Raw genomic sequence first — 22768 nt, forward strand, 5'->3', positions numbered from 1 at the left:
TATTATTGTATAATATATAATATAAAAATTAAATAAACATAAAACAGTTTAAAAATGCCCAAAAACGTTTTATAAATAATAATAATTATAATAAAACAACAACAATAATAATTTGTTTATAATTTCAAAGTAACTTTAGTACAGTTATTTCTTAGTAGAAAAACCTTGAGGATATGATGATTGCCATCTCCATGTATCTTCACACATTTCCTTTAAAGTTTTCTTAGCTTCCCATCCAAGATATGATTTTGCAAGCGATGCATCACAATAAGAAGAAGCACAATCACCAGATCGACGTTCAACAATAGTGTATTTTACTTTTTGTCCACTAACCTGACTAAACATATCAATTACCTGAAAAAAATAATAAATAAACATGATTATTTAATATTATATAAGGTTAATTAAATTTTATAAAATAAAATGTAATTATAATTTGTATATTTTAATAAATAATAATTTAGTGTTAACTTAAACTAGAAATTAACAATTTTCTCAAACTGTTCAAAATTAAACATATTTGTACTTAAACTTTTTATAAATTTTAAAAATTTAACCATTACAGGTTTTAAAACAAAATAGTAGTATAACAAAGTTTAAATTTATCCAAAAATTTATTTTTTATGAATTTACTGTAATGTTTAAACATGGTATAACTACTATCCCAACGAAGTATCTTCAATCCATGCTGTTTGTTATTACTTATCACATACATTAAGCTTAAGTTAAAATTATAACAGATTTATAAAAAAATTTATTGATTTATAAAACTTGATTTTGATTAAGGTATTTAAACTTAAATTTTTTCCTCCAATTTATTATCCTCTAAATTTTAGATGTTTGAAGGTTCTAAAATTCATCCTTAAATAACATTGTATATTTAAATATATTAAATACAGGTAATAGCTATACATAATTTGATAATAATTCTTTTAAATTAAGTATTTATAGAAATCTATTCAAGTTATTATTTGATACATAAATATTAAATATATTAATATTATAAGTATGAAAATTTTTAAATTTGTTTCAGATAATTACAGTTTTTTTTTTTAATAGATACAATTTGTTGATTATACATTTAAATATGATATAAAATACTATTCTAAGACAGCTTCTGTGTAAAAATATAATTTTACAGTTAATCAATTACTTTTTTTATGTTACAAATTTAAAGTTATTATTATTTTTTTAAATTATATATCTAATTGCATACTTCAAAAAAACATAGTTACTTGTAATACTGAATATCCATTTCCTGTGCCTAAATTTATAGCTATAGCTCCATTTTCATCTGAATTTTGTAACTTCTGTAATGCACTAACATGACCTTCGGCCAGATCCATGATGTGAAGGTAGTCTCTTACTCCTGTTCCATCAACAGTATTATAATCATTCCCAAAAACATTAATGCATGGTCGATTTCCAACAGCAACCTGAGCAACATATGGCATTAAATTGTTAGGAATTCCGGTAGGATCTTCTCCCAAAATTCCAGAAGGATGAGCTCCAACTGGATTGAAATATCGTAAAATAATCACAAACCATTCCTAATAATTAACATACATAGGTGGAGGTAAGTAATAAATATATTATTAAAACAACTCTAAAATATACTTTATCAGAATTGCATAAGTCTTGTATTATGCCTTCAATATAATATTTTGATTTAGCATATCCATTGAGTAAATTTTGGCCAACTGGATGCGATTCAGTTATTGGTAAAAATTGTGGTTCACCATATACTGTAGATGAGGAGGAAAATACAAGCTTCTTTATATTGTGTTCTTTCATAACCTATCAATTAAATTTATTAGTACACGTATTAAACATAAAATATTTACCATATTTATTTAGTAATTACTTATTAATAAAGTAATTATTTATACTAAATATATTTCACATACTTGAAATAAATTGATTGATCCTGAGACATTGACTCGATAATAAGTCAAAGGAATGATACATGATTCACCGACAGCTTTTAATCCAGCAAAATGAATAACACAACAGAAATTATGCTAAAAAATATTGATTAATATAATTTATCATATTATGTATAAAATATTATCTAATTATTATTGTTATTGTTAATTATATGATAAAATAATTCATATTACAGTCTTTATATTTTTAATATCCAGACTCCTAATCATAAATATCTAATTATCTACAAATTCCTTTAAATATAAAATCTTTCTAACAACATATTGAAATTGACCACCAGTTTGAAAATACTTAATTCTCTTATAAGAAATATAGAATACTCCAGATCTTTTTGGAAGTCATTTTTAGTGCCCCCTCATAATCAGAATCCTTTTTCTAACCCATTACATCAAATCATATAGCATTACATGCTCAGAAATTTTACCCCTGAAGAACCTGTATTTTTGTGTTTATATATTATACATCTTTATTCATCCACAGATGTTTATTTTAAGTTTTTAACTGTATTATATTTCTTTACTACATTAATTTTATATTAATTTTGCTCTTTCTACATAAGTTTTAATGAAAATAATGTTAATTGTTATTTTATAACTATAAATTATCATTATATGACATATGTTCAATCTAAACATTTTTACAAATATATTGCAAGATTTATAAATTAATAAAATAAATCATATAACTAACCTTATCAAATACTTTGGAGAGAGAATCGTAGTCCAAGAGATCAACGTTATAGAATGTGACAGGCTTACCAACTAATTTTTCAACTTGAGATATGGGTACTGGATTTTGTCCTTCACTTCCTATATTAAAAGTATTTTAAAATACATTTGTTTAGTAAATATTTAAAATAAAATAAAATACAACAAATTGTTAGTTGTATTTAGGGTTATGTAAATCAGTGCCAGGAAAGTTAACTTAAAAACTAAACTTTGTTGTGTTAACATTTATTAAGCTAATGAACATATGCTCATTAGATTATTTATTAAAAAATGAATTGCTAGCTGCAGAAATAGAATAAATAATTTTATGAAAGTATAAATACAAAATACAAAAAACTCACACTGAAATAATTATTTGAAACATTTTCAATTTAAATATATAATTGATAAATTTAAACAACTTGAAAAACCTAAAATAACTCAAGTTCTCTTCAGATATGAAGATATTCTATTCAAAAAAAAATAAATAAATTATATTTAATATTATTAATTTAATATTAACATCAATATTAATTCTTTCCAAACACTGATTTAAATATAATAAACAAGTTAAAAGCGAGCATAATAAATAATAATACAGATTAGAAATTAGATTAAATGTAAAAGCATGAAAAATAATTTTCATTTAATCTATTCAGACACTAATCTAATTGATGTAAATATATAATTATAAAAGGTAATTGTAAAGTTTTAAGTAGTTTATAAGAAATTAATTTTTTAACTATAAAATCTACTTTTATTGCATTTAATTGATATTTAAAATTTAAAAATTATGACATAAATTAACTGATTTGTCATATACATAATAATAATAATTTAATATTTGAATTACCTATTAAATAATCATTTATTTTTCACAATTAATGCTTTACTATGATTTAAACAACATAATAAACTAATAACAAACTATAAAAAAAAATATTATTAATAAAAAATATAGTTATGATTAATATCGGATAATTATATAAAATATTTATATAAATGAACCTATATTATTAACTGAATAGAATAAATATAAATAAATGGTAACAGTCTTGTAAGTAATCAACCATAATTTTTGTTATTTACCTGTAAAGCATACTGATGTTGTAAAAGATCTACCAACATTTTTGTTTTACCCATAAAGTGATTAATATGATTAAATACTAAATATCAATGGTGCTTCTCCTAAGCTTGAAAGTGGAATGGTAAGGTTCTATATATCCATAAAAGAATTTAATGTTCGATAAGTTTTTAAACAACATAAAAGCAATCTTTTGTGAGTAGAATAATCATTTTTTTGTGTATAACCTTTTTTAAAATACATTTTTATGAATATTTTATGTATCATGCTTTTTCATAAAATAATAATTAATAGTTTATTTTAAAAATTTGAATAAGCTATTAGTGTATAGTTTTCAGTAGATCACATACAACATCAGCATAGTATACATATAGATCGCTTATGACACAGTTACCAAATAAATGTTTAAAGAGGAATGAATACAGTATCTTGTTTAATGATTTGACACATATTAATTAAATGTAGTATAACATACCTTTACATGCATTTGACAAATTATCTAAGACCACCACCTCATACCCGGATTCAATTAAAGGTATAATAGTATGGCTACCAACATACCCTGCACCACCAGTTAACAAAACACATTTGCTTTTAGTATTATCCATTTTGTGAATAATAATTACAACTGGGTGTATTTTTTACCAGCAATGTTCTGAAAAAATAAAATTTAAATAATTTTATAAAAAACAATTAAGAAGTATACAAAAGACAAGACCAAATATTTTTATAATGATTTTATTCTAGGTTCTACCAACTTGTTATAAAATTTGTAAATATTAAATTCAGAACCAGAAAATATAGGTATAAAGAGTAAAATTAAAAACACGTAAATAAAATATTTGAAATGCTATTATATTTATTATTTATAACTAGGTACCATAATTTATTATCAACATTAATTTAAACACATTTAAAGTAAGTATATAAATATATTAACAACAGTTCAAACAAGATATTTTAAACATAAATATAGGAGTATATTTTTCATTAGATTATTTAAAAAAAAAATTTCCGTGACTCTTTGATATCTTTATTTCCTTATTACCATTAAAATTAATATAAGTACCTATACAGTGTATAGTATACACTAATAACTCAACCTGTATTTTAAAAATAATTTAATTACAAATTAAAAATTGCTAAAAATTAATTAAAGTTAATTATAAAAAAATTTAAACCACCATAAAAAAACAAAAATTGTGTTTAAATAATGCCATGTCATTATATTGAACACAATATACGTATATATATATAATAAAACTATAATAGAATACAGATAAGATATTTTCTAACTTCAAGGACATAAATATAAATATGACGTTTATGTTAATCTTTTGAGGGTATACAGATAATTTACTATATATCAATACTTTTACTAATTAGATAATAAATTGTTAAGTATTTTTAAATATCTTATATAAATGACCTTTTTTGGCTTTATTTATATTTATACCTGTATTTCCATATAACTAAATTAGTGAAAAAATATATATTTTCTTATACATCATTAATTTTATATATAAATATATGATGATAAACCAAGTCCACTCATCATATTAATTTATATTATACATACTTATTTATATTTAATTCTTATCGCTTAAACAGTATTCTGAGGCAATACCATTTTTTTATTAAATTAAAAATGAATCTATTTTATTGTAAAATGTTATGTAGATGATTTTTATGAAAATATTGACATATATAAATCAAGTTTTGTATGAGTAATTATTACTGAGTTAATAAAAATAAATAACAATTCTTAAAAACTATTTTATAATAATAAAATATAGATGTAATATTGAATTTAATATTTATAATACCCATATTTATTTAACAAATTAAAAAATTATAAAAATTTATATAAATTGTTATAATTTTCAAATCATTATAACTTTTATAATTCTCAAATCTCAATATACAAATTCATTTAATAATAATAGGTTAACTTAATCTTAACTAGGAGTTATTAAAATGAATAATTATATGGAATATAAAGAGTATTTATGACAGAGTTAAAAACTACTCATTACAATTTTGATTTAGACAGGTACATTAACATTTTTAAGTCATCTAGATTCTAGTTGACAGTTTACACAAACAAGTTGGTATCACAATATAACCACTTAAAATGATGAAATAATCTAAATATTTGAAAATCTGGTCCCCAAGTAAAATAAACAATTTCAAAAATCATAATTTAAATAAATTTATTATTCAAGTTAAAAATTATGTCGAAAATGCTTGGAAAATCACCATATGCACATATTTAAAATAAATAATGAATAATACTTTAGAGCTTCAACTTTTCTTTTACTTTTTTTAATTATACTTAATAAACTACAATTGTTTATGATTATTAAAAGAAACAAAATAATTTATTTAAAAATGTTAAAAATTCTTAATAAAATAAATATAATAATAATAATAATTATTATTTACATAATATTTGATACGATACTTAATAAGCTTTCAGAAATGTAGATGTACTCACGAACAATTTCTGAGCGTAATAATGACACAATTATGATTATTTACATTAGAGGTCGCACACGTTTTGTCCATAACGCCCAAAGGCGAAGTAATAGATACTAGATAGATGCGTCAATGCGATATGAATATAGATCGCAGGTTATTGAAATCAATTGACTATTAGCATTTTGTAAATAGTAAATACTAAATGGCGGTGAACAATTATGATATTGTGATTTGTCATAGTGATTAGCGAATACTAAGTACTGGAAGATATTATTCTAACACCACTGAATATTATATTGATAATAAGCGTAAAAATGTTTTTATGGTTTATTGTTTAATAGATATTATATTTATTATAATAAATTTGATAATTTAATAGAATTTTTAATAAATTCTTATTATCTAATATCTGAGCTTCGCGGTAAATACAAAATATTATAATTTGTTGTTTATCACATTATTTGTTATGTTTGATTAGATAACACGTTATCACATTTAATGGAATAAAATACTATAGGTACATAATAATTATGTAGTATAAACACGAACTATATCTTAGTTCGTGGGTATAAATATACGTCCGTGAACTTGTATAATATAGTGACAAGAATATTTTTATCCCACCAATCAGCGACCACCATTCCACGACGGCCGATACGCCGTCACAGTATTTCAGACTTCAGTATAAACTATAGACTAAAAAAGATACTGAAGATAGCTCCTAACATTTTAAGATAATCTTCTATATTGTGATCACGATTTAGGACCGGTCCACAAATAATAGAGGAACAAATTACACTAACACTAACTTCTGTTATGCACATGCCCTTGTTCTAATAAAATTATGTTCTTATACTTTATAATCGAAAAAATGTTCTAAATCATAGTTATTATGTTAGTCAAAATTTTATTTCTAGAGATATCAAAAATATTAAATATCTAAATTCTAAAGAAATTATTTTGCTTCAAAATATGAAACAAAAATGTGTATAATATGTATTGTAATTTAAAAATTTAAAAATAAAAATTGAATACATTTTGATTGTTTATTTAAAAAATATATTATTCATTAGTTAATTCAAATCATGTACCTATATAAAATAAATATTAACAAAAACAATGATACTTTTTGAAATTATGTCCAAAACTTCAATGGTATAAGGCTTATACTATAAGCAGTATAAGCCATAAAGCATTTAGATATTAATTGCCCGTTTTTGGAGGGACTCTTCTATTTTAAATTTAGTATGAAGTAGCCAGTAGGTGTCGAAATAATAAGGATTATTATAAAATCACTACCTTTTGGATTAAGGTCGACAAAGAACATGGAAGTGATAATTTTATATATTGTTTAATATTGGTTATATTTTTAACCGAATGATCAATTTTCTAGATTGCAGTCGATGTGATGTCTTCGACTAGAGTGAACGTGTAGATATTTTTAATGACTACTCTTTGAGGTTTTGATGACTACAATTGGTAAGTATGGAATTTTGACATGACTTTTCTTCATAAATCTAATAATTGTCTATTTCAATTTTGAGATGGGATGAGGCAGTGATAGGGTGGCAATGGAAGAACCAGGGGCCTAGTGGCCTCCCCCCCAAACGGGCCTCATCAACAGTGTTTTTACTTACACGAATAGTTTAAATTATGTAATTAGTAATTACGCATTATAATTGATTACATAATACCTATTTTGGAAACCATTGGGAATAGTAATGCCGTTATTGGAATGAAAACATTATAAATAATAATAATTTTGCTTCTAAAAATAAGTGCAGTTTAGATTATAAGTTATTTTAAAATAAAATAATTAAATTTATAATATTTAATAAATATTATAGGTACCTTACTAACATAAACGATCTCTAATCAAACCGTAATAAAATTACAAGTAATAACGTTCTTTTAACCATTTCTTTCATATTTTCCTGATTCAAATAAGTTCACAGTTTGTTTGTATAAACCATAGTATAGACCTTATGAGGTCTTTGTCCTGTGACATAAACCTCTCAATTTAATAATAACAAGAAGCTATCTGTAATGACGAAAATAGCAAAATTAATTTAATATAATGCCCTAGGTATGCGTTGAACTTATTAAATGCATTTTTATACAAAACAAACATTCATATTAACATTTTCTTGACATAATATAACTTTCAAAATACATTGAATATATTTTTTATGTTATTTAATGAAATTTAAAATTGTTGAAAATAATTATCGATTTATGTACGATAACATATTATTTTTTTTATTAAAAACTTAATAATCTTATAAAAGGTTTTCATAACTTATTATTAAAAAATATTGAAATTAGTCACAATTTGTTTTATTTAAGTGTTATTTAACAAAATTTGTCAAAATCATGATAATACGTAAATAATTTTATATTCAAAAGCTTATACATTATTTAACCTTTTGAAAAAAAAAAAAAATATGATAAGAAACTTATGTATGATGAACAAATCTGATGTGGAAAATATTTACTTAGTAAAAGAAGGAAAGCTGTTCAGTGACAAAATCCTCATTAACATTTAACTTATGAAAATTAAACACAAAATTACTCATAATTTTTTAACTAAAATTAAAAAATAATAGCGTTTTATCACATTATGAGCAATTGGAGTTTAAATTTTGACGAAATATTTGATAAGTCTCAATGTTTGTAAATATAGAAGAACAGAAAGGTTTTGCCGTTTATTTTTATCGTGCAAGTATAATTTATATTTAAATAAATTTATAAAAATGTTTATTATGGATAAAAAAAAAAAAAAATGTCAATACCTAATAAGTTTTGTTTCAATACCTATTATGAAATTGTTATTTGGTAAATCGTTTACATATTACATATGTTACATATATTAACGATATAGAATATTGATACTAAAATAAAATATCGTTTTGCATTACTATTTACTAATATAATAGGTATAATAGGTATATAAAATGAATCAAAACATTTTGAAAATTAATCATGTCTAGAAAATGTAATACTTAAACATAAAAGCTTGTACTCTCGTCAAAATAACAAATGGTTATTTTTCATTAATTTTAAAGTTTAGTACATATTATTCATTAATATAAAAAGTTTATAGTATTAAAATTGACCACTGAGAAGTTAGATTAAAATGTTGAATGTATTATGTATTGTTTACATTGAATCTACATAGGTACTGACGGTACTGTGCCTGTGCCCTGTGGTACACTACTGCAGAGTAGACTTAGACGCTCATGGTAGAAAATACGTTCACTATAGATTTAAAACAAATAAATAAAATATCGATTAATATAATTAAATATATGTTACTATAACTATAAAAGTAGTTGAGTGTATAATTTTGAAAATAGGTAGTTTTATTAACGATCAATTTGTTTTGAATATTGTTTGATTTATATACAACGTATACCTTACCAGTTATCTACGGACTACGGTGATAATAATTTATCACGAATATTTTTTACAGGGAAAATAAATTGGTAAATATATTTTAAAATAAAATTAGATAAATTCAAGATAAATCGCGCAAAATCAATATTTGGATTACTGTACATTTTAAAACCGGGAAGTTAAATCTAAATTTTTTTTAAATGAGTATGAGAGTACATATTATCACGAAAATATAACAATAAACCAGAATTAATTGATTTAATTTACCATAATTTTATTTTGAACTTAATATTAATTTATCTTTAAGCCTTGAGGTTCAGTAAGTGACTTCGTAAGACTGTAAGAGGTATAAACAAGAAATGAAAAGGGTGGAATAGGTACAGTAACAGTACACGGGTTTAAACGTCAATAGTCAATACATCGTTTTAAAATTATTTTTATCTCATTAGCCATTATATATCGATTAGTTAATTGTTTGTGGTTCTGTATGCTGAATGCAATAGTTATAGGCGTTAAAATATTTCCAAAAGAAAAAAAATCTTAAGGACGTAAAAATTAGCCCTTTCTCTCCGTATTATATCAAAACGTCCATATTGTATATTTTATTCTTTGTATTAGGCATGATTATAACTAAGCTATAATCAGGTGTCCTTAGGAATACAAGGACTGCAATATAATATATATATATACGTCATGTTTTAAATTTATGTATTATTTTATCATTATTCATTATATAGTCTATAATTATTTCCTTCTCCACAGCATGGCTCGACATTGTTAAGAATACACTAAACGACTGCTTAAATAAAATATATCCATTTATATTGTGTACGTAAGTACGAAATATAAATAAATAATATATCACGGATAAATAATATTAGGTAATTTTTATTTACCTTACGTTATAAACTTTTAATTTATGGGTGTATCACCCGAGTTTTTATATGTCTTATTATAATAATAATATTGCATTACGGAAAATCATTTAAACAAGTTCTAAACAATAAATTAATTATATCTTAATTTAAAAACGAAAAACAAAATTGTTTTTTGCGCTGTAGAAAAACTACTAACAACTGCAAATAAAACTTATTATTTAAAATTCGCCGTGGCGGACTAATTGAACGTAATCTAATAAACACGTGCGATTCACTACGATGCGTAATTAATACTAATTAGTAATTACTAATACTGCTAATTTAGTTATTGTACTAATGCAGTAATGAGCAATAAAAATTAAAAACGATAATAAAAGACGTGTGATAGGTTAACAACGAGTTAATACAGTAAATTAGTCACATCGTGATAGTGGACGGTGTGAATGGTGATATGATTTATTATCGTTGTTGTTGTCGTATACGACGTAAACTCGTAAACACTAAACACAACAGACGAGACGATGGTATCGTAATAATAATAATAATAATAATAATAACAACAACAACATTATAATATGTGTATACCGTCTAAGCGAGACTGCGCGGCCACAATGACCGTGGGGCGCGAACGGCAGTGACGGATCGTCTGCGATCGGACGGGTTTCTATAAACTGTTTTGGCAACACTGGCAGTTTTATGGGATGACGGATCTGTAGCGGCGGCGGCGGCGGCAGCAGCAGGTTTATCCTTTCGTGCGTTGTCGTCGTTTGCAAAACAATAAAATGGCCGTTCGATTTTTGTTGTTTGTGTACACACGCACACAAGCTCACACCGATGGCGAGGGGGGACGCCGCGCGCGCGCACGCACACAAATACACACACAAGCGCGCGCGCGCGCTGCTAACACTACTACGGAGCCGCGCGATAGCGATAGCGCGCGCACGCACGCACGCACTTGCACACGCACGGCCTAGCGCAAGCGACTCGCACGCGCACCACACACACAAACACACAAACACGCGCGCGCGCACACACACGCATACACACACACACACACACGCGCGCGCGCAACACACACACTCGTTCATCATCAATTATGTGGCCGTGCCGCCGACGACGGATCATGTATTATAGTAGTAGTGCCCGAAATACGTATCGCGCGTCGTTGTGTTTATTGTGAATATCATGTTATGTTGTTGTTATCGGCCACGCTAATTGCCGTCCGTGTATCGTTGTGCGACGGCGATGTTATTGTCCGAACTACCGCGACATTAGTGCCGGGTGCCGCCATCGAATTATCGCGATCGTCGTCGTCGTCGTCGTCGTCGTTGTTGTTATTATTACTATTATTATTATTATTATTATGTAACGGAATCGGATCGCCGGACTCTACTGCTGGCATCGTGCAAGAAACGGTAAGGGTGCAATATAATTAACAACAATATTGCGGTTTGCCGTAATAAACCAACGAAAAATAATCACGATATTCGCATTGACAACAACAAGTAATAACAATAACAATAACAATAATATACACCTATCTGCCTATCTACCTATTGTAATAACAAAAACAATAACAGTAAGGTAATCGTGCTACACGTACCTGTACGCCGTCGAGTTTACTATTATAATTAATGCAATTTGACGTAAAAGTATTATTACCGTTTTGACGTGAGTCCTCGTGTGCGAGCTTCTTTAGCAGACTGCGTGTTGCATCGAGTATACGCTCGCACAGCACTTGCAGCAGCTGCAGTAGCCTTTAAATCCACAATAAAATGTATCTCACGCTCACTTCAGTACGTGTCCTCTAGTCAGTGCTCCCTAGCCGTCCGGTTTTGTTTTGTTAACACGAAAACGCCGCTGATAAAGTCCTACGTTAAGTGTTCCGGTCATAAGTCGTTTTTAGGCTTTCGGTTGTAAACTTTTAATGCGATCGCAGTTGTCCGTGATTACCGTTGCTCGTCCGTTGAAAAGACGTTAAGAAAGCGATCGGTTTTTGTTTTTCAAAACGTTCCATTGCCATTTGACCGAATCAAAAAGGCGTGTTGTGTGCTGAATTTTTGACACAAGTGGTCGAGGGGTTTTTGTCTTGACCGATAGATTCAATAAATTGCTATAGACTCAAAAGTTTGAATCGCGCATGGACTCCCTAGACGGCAAATTAATTGCCTTGTTGTCGTAGTATGTCCGTTATTTCTCTCTTTTGGTTTTGTTTACCACAGATACAAGTTACATTATTGTTGTCTATTGTTTGCATTTTTCAAGGGTAGACGATTTCTATATGACAATAATTGTCATTTTATTTGCTTGTGACATATTTTATCTTTTTTACTATGCAATCTTTTTATTAAGTAATCTAATATTTTTAATATTGTTTTAAATTTTTCCGATTTTACTATCATGATTTTAGTTGCAAATACTCAAATATATGAATTTTTATTTTCCATTTAAGAAATCCTTAGCCAAATTTGAATTTTTTAAAATAGGAAGGTGTATGAAATATTTATAAATAATACATAGATAGACACTCTGTTCTAATTATTTTTAATTATTTTTATAAATCAAGTTATTAGATATTGATTAATTCGTATAGTTTTAAATTTGTTTTTCTTTGAAATGAACGATCAAATTAATTAAATTTGTTATTATATACTTCAAATTATATACCTACTTACTAAAAATGTATATATTTGAACTTTAGGTAGCTGACAAAATTCAACTAGAAAAATAAATCAGAATAAAATTCGATTCTAGGTGGCTAAAGCGTAATTGAATGTATGGTGTGTGCTGCAGACTGGAAGGCACCGTGGATTCTATACCACAGGGCCTATTAGACGGCCGCCCTGCCAGTTCAGTGCTCCTCACTCATCATCAGGTATATAATTCATTTTGTTTTTAAATATTTATCTTTTAAATACTTAGGATTATGAAAAAATATAATACCCATGTTTGTAAATATGAATATTTGTATAGTATCAACAATTACAACACATACAAGCACAACAAGAACAAGCTGCTGCAGGAGGATTAACATTAACACTTCATCATCAAACTACAGTAAATATTTTAATTATATCACAATAATTATTAAAGTTTTGTATTATACTTAATAATTATTAATTATAATTTCAGGGTACAGGAAATAATAGTGTACTTGCAGGAGGACCTCAAATAGTTCTTGCAAGTTCTCAGGGGCAAGGCATAACAACTTTCCCAACTGTTACCACACAACAAGCTGCAACATTACATCAACATACAAGTTTTCAACAAGTGCTTCATCAACATGTTCAGCACTCCAACATTCTTCACTCAACAAGCATACGACAGGTATAATACTATATAAATTAATGCATTATGCTTTGCCGGTAACATTGATCCTAAAAATCTAAGTGCTACTTAAAATTTACCAGCTTCCTACATTCTGTCCCATTTGCTGCAATTGTTCTTATATATTTAAAAAAATCTATTATGATACTTTTTAACATTTAAACTGTTCTTTAAATAATTCCCTAATTACTATGCAATAATAATTTATTTTTTAGACATTCAATTTTTACATTTAAAAACTTAAATATTATTTTAGTAGAAATATTTGTATGAAAATATATATTAAATGTATTATTAGTTTTGATCTAGTATAAATAATAAACATTGATTTAATATTATTTTTAAGATGGGTGCCCAACAGCACACATCTGGTACAATGGTTCAACAACAACAGGCTACAGCAATATTGGATACTACTAACACAAAATGTATACCACAATCACCTTCATCACCATTCTCTTCTCGATCACTTACTCCCTCTCCCCAACAGAGGGTTATTACACCCCAACCACAAGTTATCCATCAGGTAAATAACTGTTCAATTAGTCAAATAATTCATTAATAAAAATGCAATATTTTTTATTAAATTTATACATGTTTTTTTCTCATAGATGATGAGTACTAATGGGCCGGTTTTACAATTTATTCAATCAAATAGTCGAAATAATGTAAATAATGTTCAAGTAAAAAATAAACCGCCCCAAATATTACCTAAACCTAATAATCATGTACAGAACCATGCTAGTATTAACAGCATTAAGTCACAACAAACACATCATTCAACTTCAATACATAGTCAACAACAAGGTGCTTTCTTGATAAATCAAGTAGGTTTTTTATCTTATTAATTAATACAATTCTTTTTATATTAAGGAATAGAAGTAGTTCATTGTATTTTTATATTTTTTTTTATTTCTCTTATAATACAAAATACTTTTTAAATTAATAAACTTTGTATTTATTATAACAATATTTTTTATTTTTACTAAAATTAGATTATGCCAACTGCTGGTGTAATAGTTGGTCCACAAACAACTAGTGGCCTTCAGCTTTTTCTCAGATCCCCTAATACTCAAAACCATAATACGCAACAAGCTCAAGTCACTTGTAATGGTACTCAAATTTTACTTCAACAACCTAGACAACAGTCAAACCAAGTTAGTAATAATACATTTTTTAAGAAATTTTTATAACTATTATTATGTTATATAATTCTTTTTATATTAGGTTGTGAGGTTGGTAAGTGGCCAAAGTGTCCAATTACAACAAATTCAAACATGTTCTGGTCCAGCATTAGTTGCATTATCACCTCAATCCACTATCACACAATCACCAAATAATAGGTCAATGAATATTAAAAAAAAGAAACCAAAATTGCATTCAAGGTCACAAGATGATGAACCTGTACGATTAGACCTTGCAAATCTAATCAAATTGTCTGGTTAGTTTTGCAAACAAATTAATTTTTTATGTTATGACTAAGCTATTGCTTATTTTGTTTAGGTATTGATGAAGAAGAATCTGGTACACCTATAATGCAACAAAATCAATTAAATCAAAATAATAGAATACAACAAACTCCAACTCCCCCTCCACAATCTCATCAACAATCTGCGCCTTTATTAGCTCAATTGCAAACTCCTACTTCTTCACCTCAAGTAAATGTTCAGTGCTGGTGGTTATTTTTAAATATAAATTTAATTAATGTCTTAAATAATGTTACAGGGAGGTTTTCGTTTGTCTTTAGTAGAAGATGGACGTATGATTGTACATCAACCACAGATAACCACTAATACGTTAACTCAGGTAAATTGAAATATTATGCAATTTGTTATTATGTATGTTAATACTGACATAGTTGTGTTTCATCTTAAACTGTGTAATATACATATTCGGCAAGGTATAAAAGTCTTTTGGAATAGAAATTATAAGGTAGTGGCTGTATCTGAATTGAGTTCTAAAAATAAAAAAAAATATTAATTGAATATAAATATTTAAATTTATATCGTAGACCTTTTTAAATAGTTAACCTATGTTTGTCTTGATACTTGTGTTTTATAAATTATTATGGACATTATTGGCCAATTGAATACATTTATACTATAAAAGACCTAGTCGGTGAATAGTAAATATTTTGAGGGCTACGTAATATCAGATAGTTGAAAGCACGCATGCAACAATATATAAATTTAAATCTTAAGTTTTCAAAGCATTAATTTAATTTGTAGCATGCTCAATATGTTTTAAGTTTTGATGGTCTTTCAAATATTGTCTTTTACCTTTCTTATTAATTCATTGTTTAATAGTTGTCTACTTAATTTATAGTCTTTAAAATGGTTATTCTAATAATTTTTGAAAATAATATTTTTTTCTTCTTAATCTGTGGGTGAAATTAATCCTAGTAAGTATTTAGTATATTTTATTAATAAAAATTTTTTTCATTTTAAAGAATGCTCAAAAACTACTTTTCATATACCTTTATCATTTAATCTCATTTTTAAATTATTTATAAAAAACAAAACTTGTATTTTAATACTAACACTTTATCTTTATTGCTTAATATACCGTTAGAATCAATTTCCATTGTGGTATATATGTTAACAAAAAAGTACACTACATGAAGATACATCAGTACATATATTTGTCTTGTTTCTACTGAATATAGTTGACATAAGAATCAAAAAAGTTATTTTTATTGTCAGTACAAATGTTATATAACGGGCTTTACCTAATGTTACTACTAGATTACACGCCACCGTGATTCCGACAATGGTCATATAATCGCTAATTTCCGGTAACCGGTCGACGCAAATACATTATATAAAATGCTCATGTCATCATGGTAATATTCTTGGTGTTGCACAAATTAACAAAATGACCCCTAGCCATAAGACATATACAAGTCAATAATAAGCTTATTGTAAAGCTGTTGTATGTATTGTGTTAAAAAAAATAGAAATTAATTTTATAATATATATATCCTTCTTCATTATGTGCTATTATGCGATGTTTATCTGATAAGACTGAATTAAACTAGAATACATTTTTATAAAAGTATATTACCATATATCATTGTAAACTTTGAGACTCAACTTAGAAATTTTTTTGATTATTTTTTTTATTTAGGACTCGATTTGTGTGCATTGGTGGTGATGTCCTAGTGATTAAGTGTCAGTATTAGACACGTTGGCTTATAAATCCTGCACTTACTGTATTTTTTTATGTTATTTTCAATTTATATTTTGTATTAAAATGATTTGGAAATTGATAGACATATAAATTTATTACTCTTAAATATTTCTATTTTATTGATTTATACACTTATGCAATTGCTTTTGTTGGTAATAAATATTTTTATTAACCTGATCAATATTGATTTTAATTTGTAGAATGTTTCTGCAAGTGTTGCTGCTGCAGCTCAGACACAGTTAGCTCAGTTAGTTGCTGATCATGGTGGTCACATTCTTCAAAATGCTGTTCTGAGTGTGGCTGGTGCTGAATCATTACTTCTAAAAGGAGGAAATACGACGTTACCCACCCAACCACAAAATGGCTCTGGCATGCGTATTTTAGCAGATGTCTCTGGCCGTCTTCAAATTGTAACTGTGTTAGAACCTCAATCGTTACAACAAAATATTATTAATGGCCAACATTTGATGTTTCCCACCACTGGTACTCCTGTAAGTGTTGAAAATCGACAAAATCATCAACAATTTGTTATGTCAACGCCTGTTGAGGATCAAAATAAAGTTATGCAGCAAAATAACAGTATTCGAGTAATGCATAGCAGTAGTACAATGGTGTCAAGTTTAGACCATCAACAAAGTAGTAGCATTCAACTTGTTTCTAACATGATGGATAGTCGGCTGTTAGTAGCAGCTAATAATGATTCTTCAAGAAGTAATGATATTTTATTTAATGAAGAACAAAACCGATTGCAAATAGTTACTAATTCTTCTACATTAAATAAAAATGTAGAATTACAAAATCAAACTCCAATAATTCATACTTCAGAAAGAGTTATGCAAACTTCAATATCAAGGTCTAAAACCGTACCAGTATCTTCCCATAGTCCTAGAAGTATTCAATCTGTGATAAGTCCTCAATGTAGCCCAGCTATGTCTCATACCTCTAGAAGTAATTCTAAGAGTCCTGCCTCTTATAATTCTCCTATACCATCACCAAATGTTTCTCAATCATTTACACCAATGTTGCCAAATCGACCAAATTTAACCATTGTAACATCACCACAGCAAAATAGTATGCAGTTTTCAAAACCATGCGCTGCTGTTATATCACAATCAAATGATAATCATACAACATTGTCTAATTATCAAACGTCTGTAATCAATAGAACAAATAACAGAAGTCCATTAGCAGTTTCATCAAAAATATTTAGACCAAGTAGTCCACCTAAAGCTTCTGTTCCTTTAGAAGTTCAATCCCAAAATGCGTTTTTAGATAGTATTGCCCAATCTCATCCGAATATTTTGATCAATAAAACTATGGTTGTTCCACCATGTGCTAATAAAGCTCCTATTAAACCAAGAAAAGTGAAAAGAGCTGCTGTTGTGAAACCAATGGTATTTCAATGTGATGAAAAAGAGAAAGAACATCATGATACACCAGTTCCATTGAATTCACCAGAGAGTAGTATTTCAAATCAAAGGGTAAAAACAATACAACTTACACCACAAAAACAACAGGTTTGTCAACATTTTTAAATTTTAAATTATCCGTTAAAAAAAAAAAATTAAATATTTTTTTTGTCAATATTTAGTTGTTAAAAGCAGTTCAAAATCAAATATCTGCTCTGAGCGCTAAAAAATACCGTACAAGTAGTGAACAAACTGCTTTACAAAGATTGTTTAATGAACAACAAAAAATTTTACAATGTGGCAAAATTGTTCCTACTGTTTCTGGACAAAATTCACAAGGAATAACCTATGTAAGAATTAATAATTTTTCTACATGTAATACAATATATAATAAATAAAATATATTTTTAGGTATCTACACCTGTAAGATTAGTGCCTCCACCTTGTCCAATGTCATCAAGTCCACCTCATACCTTGTCGCCCCCTCTTACAGTGCAAACATTAACTACTGCATCTCCTCCAACTAGTAATAAATCAACATCTCCCTTACATGTACAAGTAAGTTATTTATTATTTTTTTAAATAAAAATTGTAGCTTATTCTATAACATTTATTTACCAAATGTAATATTATATATTAGTTTTAAAGCTTGAAAATAAATAAATTATATTTTAAATTTAAAAAATGCAGAAAAAATAAGTTGTTTTTTTTAAATTTAATAGTTTATAGTAAAATAGAAAATATGTGTTAGATACTAACATTTGAATAAAATAACAAATCTCATTGATTTATAACACCTAAATTTAAAAAATATTGTTAAATAAATATTATAGCTTTTAATAATTATTTATTTTATAGGTTGGAACTCAAACATCTTGTGAACCTTCCCCAACTCTTCCTGCATTTAGTGCTTCAAAACGAATATCATTGTAAGTGTTCAGTATCCATTTTTATTTTATTTATCCTGTATATGAATATTTAGAGAGCATAATATCATAATTTTTTTCTCTATCATATTTATGTATAATATTATCTAAATCTTTTTGTATTTTAAATGGGGGAGTTTTTTGGTTACCTAGATTAGATGTATTTTTGTTTTGGTTATTATGTTATCTATTTATTCTAATATTAAGTAGTTGTCCAATTGATGTCCTACTAGAAAGTTTAAAAAAGTATATTATCTGGTCAAGTTTCTATACTATTTATATAGACATTTGATAACTTAAGGAATAATTTATATAATGTATGTGAATTTGTGTTAAATTAAAGACAAAACAAAAACATTGATAGTTTTCATTCAGAACTAGGTAAAGTACAGTTAATATTTCACTTAAATATTCTAGAAGAAACTTGATATTATTTTGTTAACTGACAATAAGTTTATGTATGTGACAAACCATAATTTCTGAAAACATTTTGTTTACTAAGAATGAGTTGAGAAATAATAAATACTGTTTATAAATACTTCTAATATAAATAAACTATTTAAGTCAATCTACATCTAAAACAATTTTTTCAGTCTTTTATCATTTGAAACTTCAAAATAATACATTTAATGATGACATAAAACTCTACAATAAGTAGTCATCAAAATTATAAAATTTACTGTTTACAAATTAATAATATTATTGTAATATTATTATAATATTACAAATTTATTGGACATTTACCTATGTTAGAATTTAAATCAATATATTAACATCATATTTTGAACTGAAATTTAATTTAATTTACTCAGTTTCTTGAGTTAATGGGCTCATGCTGGAACTCGCTATTATAGAGCATGTTATCACAATTAGTTGTGTGGTTAATTGCTCACCTCAATCTGTATGATTAAAATTGGTTTGTTTTTATAAAATAGAAATTCGATTTAAAGATAATTATACTAAAAATTGTTTAGGTTAAAAGTCAACTAACCAAATTTTTACTATATTTTATGTATTAAAACATAAGTTTTACTGATGTGTTCTCTTAAATATTATATTTATTATTATAGAATTTCTGAGCGGATAGCAGCTGATCAATCTGGTGCAACTAATCCTGATGTCGTGACGCCTTTTAGTTCAGTGAGTGATGCTGTAAAACGATTATCACGTTATCATTGCTTAAATGAAGCCGTATTATCTGAAAGAGATTTGGAGTTAGCTGATGAAATATTTGAGTCAACTGCGAAACAAATGTTAGATAAAAAAGCTTCATTATTTAATAAATACCGTTACCTATTATTTAAAGAAAGCATGGTAAGCATCATACTTATATTGTATTATATTTTAATATTAGGACTCAGAATTATTTGCATTATTATTATTTATATTTATATTTTTTTTTTATTGATGGTAAGTTCATGAACATTTTTATATTTTAACCATTATATGCAAAATAAACTGATAAAATGTAAATCCATTACATTTTTAAATTTTAAAATCTTCATGAAAGATTAAATATAGAACAGCTTCTATGGATATGATCATACAATTTTGAAGTATTTGTTGTATTCTTTAAGATTATTAATAAAATATAGCTATCATAAAATGGTTTACAATAGTTGATTTGCTTTTTTCTATTAGTAAGTTTGATTCATTATACTTTGCCTAGCTCTTATTTATTGTTCAATATCAATATTTGTAAAATATCCAGCCGTATCAGTTGTATCAAAATTATTTTACTTTTTTTTTTTCATATTATCACTGAAAGTTTTTTGACATATAATTAGTATTTTTTTTAGATTTAAAGTAAACTATTTTATAGTTTCATTTACTTGGAATAGCAACTATTACTAATTAAATATGATTGAAATGTATGAATAATTTTCTGTTGTAGTTAATTCAGTTTGGATTTGTTATTTTTTTTGAAAATCATTTCTTAAATATACTGATGTAAATAAGAGTAAATTAATTTTAATATTTACTGTATAATTTATGTAAATTACAATAAAAATAGTATCTTCTACAAATTCTCAAAATATATATTTAATAATGAAAAATTATTTTGATAACCAAAAGTTAATTTCATACTCCAAAATAACCCTGTTACTGACACAACCAAGAATCCTGTATTCTATAGGCACCATATAGATATAATTAAACATAAATAACACATTAATGACAATAAAATGCATTTAATAGGCAAAAAATATTTGTTTCTAAATGAAAAAAGTATATTTAGTTTAATATTAAATAATGAATCAAGTAACATTTTATCTAACAACTTTTTTAACTATTAATAAAATTGCAAATTTTTATAATTCTGGGTTCTATATATTAAATACTTAGAATATTAGAAATTATATTAATTTTCTGTTATTAGAGGGAAGTACAAACATCTGAATTGATTATGTTGGGACGAAGATTTGATGCTGATGAGTCTGCACAATTACAACAGTTGAAACAAAATTTGAATACAAATTTAGTTGCTACTTCTACAAGTAAGATGCAGATTGATAATGGAAAAAAAATTATTTTATTAACCAATAACTTTCAGGTTGTAATGATGAATCCGTATCTAAAAAACGTGAACACCAACTGGAGGATGAGCAGTCTACATCAGATAGCAAACGTCATTGCCCTGATGATGAAGAAATAAATGCACAGGTGCAAAACGCCATAGACAGTATTTTGAATTTGCAACGCAGTGATCCGGCAACAGATGAAGCGGTGCGCAGCATTTTACCGTCCTAGCATACTGGTCATAGGAAATGTTTGACCACAGCGTGAACATTACAATATTGGTTCCTCAGTGTACGGATTTCCTAAACGTGGTTTTGGTAATATTTGACTGTGTTAATTTAATTTTTTCCTTTCTTTTTTATATAGATATTTTTTCTTTAAAATATCTTACACTTAATTAAACAAATGTTTAAGAAAAAAAATATGTTTAAGATAGACATTTAAGATAGTGTAAGGATGGGCTTTGAAAATTCTATAAGAAATTAAAAAAACTAAGTATATTCTTGACAATTATTTTGATGTTACCAAATTTTTAATTTAAACAATATTCTTTATCTAGTCTACAAACAAGTTGTTGCATCACATATGTTGTTATGGATTATACTTATCATCATTTTCAAAGTTAAAATAATTATAAATATACAACTAATGAACTTTCTACATTAGTTAGGTTTAATTATTTTTATTGTTACCCTATTTTTGAATTAAAAATATATTGCCACAAATTTTGTTGTATTATTACTTCATATCTTTCAGTCTTTTTCATTTTTTAATTATATTATTGTAAATTATTATACCCACATTTTTGACAAAAAAAGTTAATATTTCAAGTAATTCATTATGTATTTCAAATTTCATAAAAACAATATGAGATCAAGTACATATAATAGTTATCAAGATTTAT

The 22768-nt window shown here is 26.3% G+C and overlaps 2 protein-coding genes across 10 annotated transcripts; one reads left to right on the top strand and one right to left on the bottom strand.

Annotated features, from left to right (window-relative positions):
* Window positions 1-60: 60 nt before the first annotated feature.
* Window positions 61-11101, bottom strand: LOC112599145 (UDP-glucose 4-epimerase). Of its 7 annotated transcripts, none has more exons than XM_025345921.1 (7): window positions 11079-11101; window positions 4214-4393; window positions 2638-2756; window positions 1908-2021; window positions 1618-1797; window positions 1236-1550; window positions 61-354 (listed from the first exon to the last, which is right to left on the bottom strand). In XM_025345921.1, exons 2-7 carry the CDS (start codon window positions 4344-4346, stop codon window positions 145-147), a joined length of 1071 nt encoding a protein of 356 aa, XP_025201706.1. In that variant the 5' UTR covers window positions 4347-4393; window positions 11079-11101; the 3' UTR covers window positions 61-144. The 7 variants fall into 7 exon arrangements, with proteins under 7 accessions (XP_025201706.1, XP_025201707.1, XP_025201704.1 ...); XM_025345922.1 differs by lacking the exon at window positions 11079-11101 and adding an exon at window positions 6236-6557 and having other exon boundaries at window positions 1236-1436; XM_025345919.1 differs by lacking the exon at window positions 11079-11101 and adding an exon at window positions 6203-6556.
* Window positions 11102-11544: 443 nt separating this feature from the next.
* Window positions 11545-22237, top strand: LOC112599144. 3 transcript variants are annotated; one of them, XM_025345912.1, is made up of 17 exons: window positions 11545-11908; window positions 13195-13368; window positions 13467-13550; window positions 13626-13820; window positions 14167-14346; window positions 14432-14647; window positions 14816-14977; window positions 15048-15261; window positions 15324-15478; window positions 15546-15626; window positions 17210-18526; window positions 18601-18768; window positions 18830-18976; window positions 19277-19347; window positions 20415-20658; window positions 21725-21842; window positions 21899-22237. In XM_025345912.1, the coding sequence occupies exons 2-17, from the start codon at window positions 13267-13269 to the stop codon at window positions 22093-22095; spliced, it is 3651 nt and encodes a 1216-aa protein (XP_025201697.1). In that variant the 5' UTR covers window positions 11545-11908; window positions 13195-13266; the 3' UTR covers window positions 22096-22237. The 3 variants fall into 3 exon arrangements, with proteins under 3 accessions (XP_025201697.1, XP_025201699.1, XP_025201698.1); XM_025345914.1 differs by having other exon boundaries at window positions 13248-13368; XM_025345913.1 differs by lacking the exon at window positions 11545-11908 and adding an exon at window positions 11933-11998.
* The last annotated feature ends 531 nt before the right edge of the window (window positions 22238-22768 follow it).

This window comes from Melanaphis sacchari, unplaced genomic scaffold (genome assembly GCF_002803265.2).
Source record: "Melanaphis sacchari strain LSU unplaced genomic scaffold, SCAv2.0 Contig4_pilon_pilon, whole genome shotgun sequence".
In the NCBI taxonomy this organism is placed as follows: Eukaryota; Metazoa; Arthropoda; class Insecta; order Hemiptera; family Aphididae; genus Melanaphis; species Melanaphis sacchari.